Source organism: Leopardus geoffroyi, chromosome C1 (genome assembly GCF_018350155.1).
Source record: "Leopardus geoffroyi isolate Oge1 chromosome C1, O.geoffroyi_Oge1_pat1.0, whole genome shotgun sequence".
Taxonomy (NCBI): domain Eukaryota; kingdom Metazoa; phylum Chordata; class Mammalia; order Carnivora; family Felidae; genus Leopardus; species Leopardus geoffroyi.
Genome location: NC_059328.1, coordinates 23809823 through 23820000, shown reverse-complemented (window position 1 = coordinate 23820000; position 10178 = coordinate 23809823). Strand labels below are relative to the sequence as shown.

Here is a 10178-nt window from a genome sequence, read left to right as displayed (position 1 = left end):
TATACAATACATACTTGGACCAAGCACTGTTCTAAGCACTGTACATAAATTAACTCCTTTTATCCTCATTCATCCTGAGAAAGGAGTACCATTATTATTTTCATTTTACAGATGGTAAAAGTAAGACATTAGTTGAAAGTAGATTAAAGTAACTTGCCCAGTTATTACTAGGTGGCCAAAAATCCAACCCAACTAGTCTGGCTGCAGAGATCTCACCAGTAGCCCTTATCAGATGCTCTAACGGCATCCCAAGAGAAATTTCAACCACCTCCCTGAAACCGATCCCAGGCTTCTGCACTTTGATAATGACATTTGCCCTGTTGCTCAGGCCAAAAGCCAGGAGTCGTCCTTGATTCTTCTCTTTCATTCCCACCCTCATGTCTAACCCCCAGCAATTTCCATCAGTTTTGCCTCCAAAATATTCCCCAGCTCCACTCACCTCACACCATCCCCACCACTACCGCACTAGACTCTTTCCTGGTCTACTGGTCACTCTCCCAAATGGCTGCTCTGGCCCCATTCTGATCTTCCCCTGTAGCAGGACTCTCGCACAGAGAGTCGTGACCCTGAGGCTTTTCTTTCCAGGAAGCAACTTTATTCATGCCGGCACGGCTCAGTTGGGTTCATACCGACAGAACAGAGCCCTGAACTCCACGTGGCGTAGCTTTTTAAATATTTTTTTCACTTCTCTGTCTCCCATATGTGGTAACACACAAACACGTAGTCTGATTAAGTGGTCTCATGTTACAAGGTCGTGAGGGATGTCACATAGGTGTACAGCCGGGTTGCCTTGAGGTTTTTTTTTTTCTTTTCATTCCTTAGGGAGGGGACCCTACCACACCCCCACCCCCAACATCATACTGGTCTCTTAAAATATAAATTAGTCACGTCCTATCCCTGCTTAAGGGCCTCTGATGGCCTCTTGTTGTGTGATAGGGTCCCCTCCCTAAGGAAAGAAAAAACACAAGGCAACCTAGCTATATGCGTACGTGACAACCTCCCTCCCAACCTGTAACGCAAGACCACTTAATCAGACTGCGTGTCTGTGTGTTACCTCATATGGGAGACAAAGAAGGAGAAAATATATAAAAAAAACTATGCCACGTGGAGTTCTAGGCTCAGTTCTTCGGGTACGAACCCGACTGAGCCGTGCTGGCATGAAGTTGCCTCCTGGGAAGAAAAGCCGCGGTGTCACGACTCTGGGAGAATCCTGCTACGGTCGTACTTAGAATAAAATCCAACTCCTTGGCATGGTGTCCGAGGCCCTACGTGATGTGGCCCAGCCTATGTCTGCCCCTCTCTGCCTTACTCCGCTCCAGCCACACTGTCCTGTCCACTGTTCCTCAAACACTCCAGACGCCTTCTGGCCTCAGGGCCTCCGCACTTCCCCAGACCCTCCCATCGCGGTCTCCTTCTTGGTCTCAGCTCAAATGTCGCCCCCTCGACGAGGCTTTCCCTAACTACCCTTATTTAGGTAGAAACTGTTTCAATTCTCCGTTTCTTTTTTTTTTTTTTTAATTAATTAATTTTTTGGAGAGAGCGCGAGCGAGCAGGGGAGACGGGCAGAGGGAGAAAGAATCCTAAGCAGGCTCCACGCTCAGCACAGAGCCCAAAGCAGGCCTCAATCCCGTGACCCTGGCATCATGACCTGAGCCAAAATCAAGAGTTGAACGCTTAACTGACTGAGCTGCCCAGGTGCCCCCCGACTTCCCATTTCTTTACTCAGTTCTATTTTCAGAACGCTTCTCGTGATCTGAAATCACCTTATTTAGTAATCTGTCGACCTCCTTAGTGTGTGTGTGTTTTTCTGGGTTGTTGTTGTTGTTTTAATGTGAGTTTCCTTACCATTTACTGAGCCCCTGCTTTGTGCCACCTTGCGAATGGCTGTCATCTCCAGCACCAAGAACAGAGTCCACGTGTGCCCACTAAACATTTGTTGGGAGGATGTGAATATGGTCCAGGCTCTGAGCGAACGGACATTTGCGTAGCTGCCCACTGGCAGACTCTAAACCGAGGGTGGGGGGCGCCTGGGTGGCGCAGTCGGTTAAGCGTCCGACTTCAGCCAGGTCACGATCTCGCGGTCCGTGAGTTCGAGCCCTGCGTCAGGCTCTGGGCTGATGGCTCAGAGCCTGGAGCCTGTTTCCGATTCTGTGTCTCCCTCTCTCTCTGCCCCTCCCCCGTTCATGCTCTGTCTCTCTCTGTCCCAAAAATAAATAAACGTTGAAAAAAAAAATTAAAAAAAAAAAAAAAAACCGAGGGTGGGTGGAGCCTCGGCAAGACTGAAGGAATGACCTGATCCGGAGGCAGGGGTTGAGACATCGATTTATTGGGGAAACTTACCTAGAGGGAGTCCGGAAGCAGCAGACTGGACAGAGCATCCCCTGCAGGTAACTGCGTGCAGCAAGCTTTGATAGTGTAGACTACCTTGGCAACTATCCATAGCCCTTCCCTCCCCTACACGGCCAGCGTTCCAAGGAGACCAAGGCCTGCCATGCAGACATTCTTTGTTACCGAGGAGACACCCCAGGTTAACAACCTCCCGGAGCCCCTGATCTTGAATGCTGAACAACACGTCTTTCTGCATATTCTGTTTGATGAGAATGTAGAGGGAAGGTGAGATCTGTACATTCCTAAGATAGTGATATTACCAGGGGCACTCAGGGTGTGCTTGTACAAAGCAGCCTTCCGAGCAGGCGCCATACGGCAATGGTCAAAGGTCAAACGTCAGGTGTCATTGGAGAATGGGAAGGACTCAGTCAAGCTTGGGCATCAGGACATCTGAGCCAAGACCTGAAGGATGTAGGTGCAGAGAACAGAAAAGTACTCTGGCTAGTTGAAACAGGAAGACCTCTATTACAGAGGGTCACATGGTATAAGCAGTCAGCAGACCTGAAAGATACAAATTTAACACTGAGCTTTGAGGAGTGACTCCCATAATCACACTGTGAAAGCCGCTGCCAAGGGAGCCGCCCCTGTCTCTAGACCCTCATACCTGCTAAAGCCACTAGGATCAGGGAGCTTCTGCTGCTGCCCCTGCTCCTGCCACGATCAATCAATTAATTAATCAGTAAGACTAGCAGACACACCGCTCTGCCCCGCCTCTCACCTGCCTGGACCGCGTACTGGAAACGACCACAAAAAATAACAAACATCTCCAGACACGGCTTGTTTGCGGAAACTCACTTCCACCATCCAAAGGTCATGTGTCTCCAACTGGCTGAACTGAAGTCATCCAGAACCGGAGCTCTAACTGAAAGGCAGTCTGGGAAATGTGTTGGCAGCTTTCTAGCTCCTGCCACAGGGCGGGCCCAGAGAGGCAGGGTGAAGGGATATTGAGGGGCAGTCCACTGTGCGCATGCACGTGTGTGTGTACAAGCTACACTAGTGCAGGTACACGTACTGTGTACATGTCTGCCTGTGTGTGCTTGTGGGTCATGTTTGCACATGTGTGTGCATCCGTCTGTGTGATGCGGGGCTGTATGGGGAGTAGCAGGCCATTGAGACCAGAGAGAAGGAAGCATTGATCAAAAAGACCATCATAATGGGGCGCCTGGGTGGCTCAGTCGGTTAAGCGTCCGACTTCGGCTCAGGTCATGATCTCGTGGTTTGTGAGTTCGAGCCCCGCGTCGGGCTCTGTGCTGGCAGCTCAGCTTTGGATTCCACTGCTTCGGATTCTGTGTCTCCCTCTCTCTCTGCCCCTTCTCCGCTCATGCTCTGTCTCTCAATAATAAATAAATGTTAAAAAAATTTTTTTTAAATAAATAAGGGAATTGAGACTCAGAATCCCTGACCTGGCCGAGATCACACAGCCTGTAAGTATCTGGGCCCAGAATTTGAACCCAGTATATCTGACTCCAAATGCGTGGTTTTAGAATATAGGAGGCATGACAGAAGAGAGCTTGGACTTGGGTGTCACCCACACATGTCCAAATCCTAGGCTCTCCCCTTACTAGCTGTGTGCCTTGAATGAGTTATAAACCCCTTCTTGCCTTAGTTTTCTCACACCCAAAATGAGGCCAGGAATATTTCCTGCTCGTGGAGAAGGTGAGAGGGTTTGACGATGTAGTGCATGGGAAGGGCTGAGCTGGCAGGAAATCCCCATTAAATCTTAGCTGTGTTTCCTCCTAAGTCCTCAACCTGCCAGCCCCAGACTGCTCAGGCTGGAAGTGTGGGCAGAGGCAGGGCGGCTCCTCTGAGACCTTCCGAGGTCCAAAAGTCATGTCATTTTCCAGACTGATCTTGTAAGTAATAAAGAATTTAATGGTAACCAGGGATTGAGAGTGGGAGAAATGGAGTGAGAGTGGTCAAAGGGAATAACTCCCAGTACAAGATTAACAGGTTTGGGGATGTCACGTACAGCATGGTGATTATAGCTAATAGTACTGTATCATATGCTTGCATGTTGTTAAGAGAGTAGATCTTAAAAAGAGTTCTCACCACCAAAAAGAAATGGTAACTGATAGGATGGGCATGGTGGCTAGGACTCTGATGGTAATCATTCTGCAATTTGTAAGGGTTATCAAATCAACACGTTGTACACCTCCAACTTATACAATGTTATATGTCAGTTATGTCTCAATAAAGCTGGAAAAAAAATAGATTTTAACCTTGCCGAAAAGGGGTCTGACCTCTGCCTTCAGCTCCTGGCCAGCAATCTTTGCTCTCCTGGAGGTTTGGGACTAGCCAGGGAGTAACAATGCAATTTAGGGTAGGGGCTGGCCACACCAGGAAAGACGAAGCACGTGATTTAGGGTGGGAAGTTGGGTCCCACGTTTTATCAGTTGACCTGGAGACTGGGATCAACCAGTCCTCACTCAGTCAATCCTGCCTGCATAATGGAGGCCAGCCAAAACTCTGAACACCAGAGTTCAGGTGAGCTGCCTCACTGGCAGTGTTCCATGCACGTTGTCGCATGTGGACGCAGGGGAATGAATGCATCCCGACCTCGTGGGGAAGGGGGCAATGGAAGCTGAGCATCTGATGCTTCCTCGGATTCCACCCTGCGTGTCGTTGACCTTAAAAACAAAACAGTTATTTTACCAGCCAAAAAATAGGTTTATTCGGGGGTTATCAGATAATTCGGGACAAGCAAGCTATGACACAAACCGTAGGCTAAGCCAACAAACAAAAAAGAGGAATGTTGTTTTATGGAGAAGAAGGAAATCAGGAGGGATGGTTTTGAACAAAAGTCCACTGGAGAAAAAGCAAGAACTCAGGGCAATGGTGGTTTCTCATTGGCTGAGTGGCTGAGGTGGTCAATTTCTTGTAGGAAATTAAATGTACAGCTTTTCCTGTGGGGGGCCTGTAACTGATGATTCTGACAGTTCTTCCTGGGATCCACACTGAGTTGGTAGCCCAGGAAAGCTCCCCCTTCTGGCCTCTCCACTCCACTTTCATGAGGTTTCCCTTGATTGATTTTCACAGAATCTTCTCCCTGGCTGATTTTCATCTTTGCCCCTTTCCTATCATAAACTGTAACCGTGAGTATAGCAGCTTTCAGTGAGTTCGGTGAGTCCTTCTAGTGAATAACCAAACTTTGGAACCCTTGACTTTGCAATTGGTGTCGGAACTGGGATGGTCTTGTGCGTGGAGTTCTGGCGCCCTGGGAACGTGAAATGAATGAGTACGTGAGCAGGATGTCCAGCGCTGTTCGCGGCTGAAGTTAAACAGGACCCCGCAGGGCAGCGACTCCCGTTGACTGGAAAGGAAGCTGAGGGGAGAGGAGAGGCCAGGACGGGAGCCAGGCCTGCCAGAATCCAAACCCAGGATCTGGCCACCACAGGGCACTGCCCGTCCCAAGGGCCCTTCCAGCCTGGGACCCCTGGGAAACAGAACAGGGAAAGGCTGAGGCCAACCAAGCCCATTGCGCCTGAGGCATTTCAGAGGAGGGAGGACAGGCCTCAGGCCCCCGCAGTGCCCCAGCCACAGTCCCCTGGCCCTGCATCAGGGATGCAAACAGAGGTCATCGTGGGCCGGGCGGGGCACTGACACGATGAGGCAGCAGGCAGACACTGAGGAGGGGACAGGTTGAGGGAGGGTGTGCTCCACAGAAAGACACCACAATCCTTGCGATGGTTCTTGTTTTAAAGGCAGCAAGGGCCAGGGGCGCTTGGGTGGCTCAGTCGGTTAAGCGGCCGACTTCGGCTCAGGTCATGATCTCGCGGTCCGTGAGTTCGAGCCCCGCGTCGGGCTCTGTGCTGACAGCTCAGAGCCTGGAGCCTGTTTCAGATTCTGTGTCTCCCTCTCTCTCTGACCCTCCCCCGTTCATGCTCTGTCTCTCTCTGTCTCAAAAATAAATAAACGTTAAAAAAAAAAAAAATCAAAGGCAGCAAGGGCCAAACCAGACGCACTTGCTGGTCTCCAGTCTGCAATCTCTGAAGCCTGGGCCTTCCCACGTCTGCCACGCACCCCTCACCATGATGCTTCAGCCCTTCAGCCCTGGGGCGGGCCTGCCCTCTCACTGCACAGCCTCCGCCAAGCCACGCCGTGAGTAGACCTCATCTACTCTGTTGGTCTCAGATTCAAAGCCAGGCCCGGGAATTTTCCTCGGCCCCTGCACATCTCAGTGATAGAATTCAGGTCTCTTGACCCAGCCCAGGACACCTCCCCCTCTTACTTGCCTACAAACTCTCCAGCCTCTGGGCTTTCCGGAATCACCTAATAGTTTCATTCCAATGGTCAATCAGTCAATCAACTAACATGGTTCTCTCTTTATCGCACTCTGTTCTAGGCACCAGGAAAACTATAAACAATGAGGTAGGTTCTTGCCCTCATTGACCTTAGGAAGAGTCAGACAATCTAGTGATAATCACACAAACGGACACGGAATCACACACAGTAACAACGGCTATGCAGAGAATCAGGGCACTGAGAGAAACGGGGAGGATGATTTAGACTAGCGGGTAGGGAAGACTGGGGAGTCAGGGTCCCCATCTTCCTTTTCCCTAGCGGATTTCTTTCTCCATGCACTAACAGGCTTGCTTAGGGATTAAAGCTCCTTGCTCCAGGCTGGATGCACAGGAACCATTCAATACACATTGGCACCCGTTATCATTTTTCTCCCCACCTGCTGCCACCATCATTCACACTCACCTCGAGAAGGGCAAAGGGCTGCTGTCCCTGGAGGCAGAGGGAGGGCTAAGGTGGCCTCATCTGTTGGTCTAGGCTTTTGGCTCAGTTCCTGAGGACTGACAGCCAGGGACAAAAAGAAGCCACCATTCCTTCCGCTCCCACTCTGGGCCCGGAATGGTGCCAGGCCCTTTGTGGACATACATGCTTTCGCTGACCATGGCGACATCCCATAGGGTGGGTGCTACGATAACCCCCATTCTGCAGATGGGGACACTGAGACCCAGAGAGGCCACAAAGCAGCTAGGGGCAAAGCCAAGGTAAGAACCTAAAGGGTTTCGGCTCTGGAGTCCACACTCTTTCTGCAGCCCAGGAAGCGGCCAGAATAAACAGTATGGCTGACAGCAGCAAAGGCAAAAGAAAACAGAAAAAAGAAAACCACTGAAGACAATGTAAATGCCCATCAACTGAGGCTTAGTGAAGTAAATCATATTCATTCAATAGAATCCTCTGCTGCTGCTTGAAAAAGAGAAGCAGATAAATGCTTTTCACACCCTTGTACTGTTTGTTTGCCCCTCCAAGATAAGTGCAAAAGTCCTGGGGTCACATGTAGCAGCGAGGCGGGGAGTGGGGAGAGCGGGCGAGACCAGTCGCCAGGTGGAAACTGAGCTTCCACTCCCTCCACACACACCCCTCCCCAGGTCCCAGCAGCTCCCCCAGCTCAGCAGGAAACCGGGACCCCCACCCTTGCTAACAGAACCCACAGTGCCCTACCCCCTCTTCTGTCACAGAGAACTTCTTTAGGGTCTGGGAGACATGGCCTCATCTCTCATCGAGTTTCTGCAGGGGCTCTTCCTCTCTCCTCTCCCTCCAGGAGGCACCTGTGCTGCCCCCTCACTGCCCCTCCCCCACTGCCCAGAAGCTTCTCAACAGACTGGGCTTTTGGAGACCAAAGGTAGGAGGGGAAGGGTTATTTCGCAGGTAACCTCTCCCTCCCGCTTCCCGCTCTCCCTCAAACCTCCCCCAAGGCAGGGAGATCTAGAACTTCCTTTTCCCGCGTGTGTTTGGGAGAAACAACAGAAAAATCAGCGTCTCAAAAAACGATCTCCTGACAGTTTCTCCTGCTACTAAACAGACATGCATGGCATATAAGTACATAATATATACATTTATTTATAAATATATCCGTATCTATGAGTGTGCGTGCTACACTATGGCTACCCAACAGTCCTGGGATAGTTTCTCGTGTTTATTGTTTTTATTATCACTAAAATTAACGATCACGTCACATGTTATGCCAGAAATACATTCAGCTGCAGGGAACCGTATACCCAATTAACAGGGGCTCCAATATATTGACATTGGTTTTCCTCGCGTCACAGAAGCGTGGAGACAGGCAGCAGCTCAAGGGCGCACCGAGGACCCAGACTCCTTCTGTCTCTCGCCCCACAGTCCTCTCCCTCTGTTGGTTTCCCGTCATCAAGCCCGGTGCCTCACGGTCCCAAGGGAGGCTGCCGTAGCCCCAGGCATCACATTTTGTGTTCAGACAGGAGGGGGGGGCCGGTGGGGGACGAACAGTGCCTCGTAAGAGAAGCAGCCCCTCCCCTAGAATGACTCCTTACCATCCCACTTGGCTGTCATCGGCCACAATGTTGTCAGATGCCCTCTTCTCTCAGGGAAGCTGCAAAGTGACTGGCTGACTTCGCCAGCCCCTGCGAGGGTGGCAGGAAAGGGAGGAGGGGATTGGGAGCGTCTGCTGCGTTACCACACCGCGCGGCCCACAGGGTCACCATGCTTTTATGGTTTACAGAACCGCTATGGCTGCCATTGTACCAAAGCTGCAGCTGAGGCTCAGAGGCCGCGACAGAGCTGCCAAAGGTCCCATGGTGTGGCGGCCGTGCAGAGACGACCGGAGCGGAGCCCGGAGAGCTTTCCAGTACACCGCACTGCCCGTTGCCCCACGTGATCTGCGGGCTTCACGCTCGCTCGGCCCAGAGAGTCATTCCATGGCCAGGTGAGCGAGTGTGGCCATCGCCTTCCTGGAGGGCAGAACAGGGACTGGGGAAATACCGCTGGGGGCTGTCTGAGAGAAACCCGGGTGGCTTCTCAGAGGCGGTGACCCCCAAGTTGGGACCTGAAACTCCTTAGCCAGGGATCCAGACTCTTCAGCCTGGCCTCTGCCTCCTTCCCTGCCAGGCCCGCCCCCGGCCCGGACCCTGGCCCAGAACTCACGCTCGGTGCATGTTTGTTGAATGAATAACTCGAAGACTATACAGCAAGAGGATACAAAAGCAGGACAAAACGGTCCACTTCCACAAGCTCGTAAAAAAGGTTAGCAGGAGCACAGCGTGGGCTTTTTCTCCCAAAGGTGAAATGAGGAAACAAATGAAATGTTGGGTGGGGTGGGTGGGGGAAGGAACAGGCTGCCTCATGGAGAGGGTTTCCTTGGGCTGAAAGGCACCCAGGGCCGACAGCATCCCCGGGGTCTGTCCCAGGGTTGAGAGAAGCCTTCCTGGGCCCCGCTCCAGACCACACCCCCACCCCCTGCCTTCTTTCCCGGGCCCTGGCACCTGTCCCAGCTACCACACCCTCCATTTCATCCAGGGGAATCCTTCTAAGATAACAACCCGTCCATGTCACTGCTCAGCTCGAAGCCTTCTGGGGCTTCCCCGTGATTGCCTCCCACCTTCGCCGCTCCTACCCTGCTCCAAAACCCTCCATGGTTCCCCTCTACACTGAAGACAACATCTGATCTCTTCAACAACGGCCCCCAAAGGCCTGTATGATCCCGGCCCAGCCCATCTCTCCCAGCTCACACCGACTCCTGACCGCCCCCCACCCCCGTGCCCTGCACACCAGCCACCCCGCACTCCTCATTATCCTGGAACGCCTCTCTCCCTCTCTCTCTCTAAGAATTTTTCACTTATTTATTTTTTGTTTTAGAGAGATTGACAGCATGCGCGGTCAGGGGAGAGGCAGAGGAAGAGAGAGAGACAGACAGACAGACAGACAGAGAGAGGGAATCCCAAGCAGGCTCTATCTCATGACCCTGGGCTCATGACCTGAGCCAAAATCAAGAGCCTGATGCTCAAGCTACTGAACCACCCAGG

At 51.8% G+C, this 10178-nt stretch overlaps 1 protein-coding gene across 1 annotated transcript in view; it reads right to left on the bottom strand.

Moving 5' to 3' along the window:
* Window positions 1-7289, bottom strand: part of LOC123599913 (antizyme inhibitor 2-like) — a 38960-nt gene extending 31671 nt beyond the window's left edge. The window contains exons 1-3 of the mRNA XM_045482389.1: window positions 7216-7289; window positions 7093-7119; window positions 5628-5710 (exon numbers count right to left, since the gene is read on the bottom strand). Of these exons, the coding sequence (XP_045338345.1) occupies window positions 5628-5710; window positions 7093-7119; window positions 7216-7289 (184 nt within the window). The remainder of the gene's footprint in view (window positions 1-5627; window positions 5711-7092; window positions 7120-7215) is intronic.
* Between the last annotated feature and the right edge of the window lie 2889 nt (window positions 7290-10178).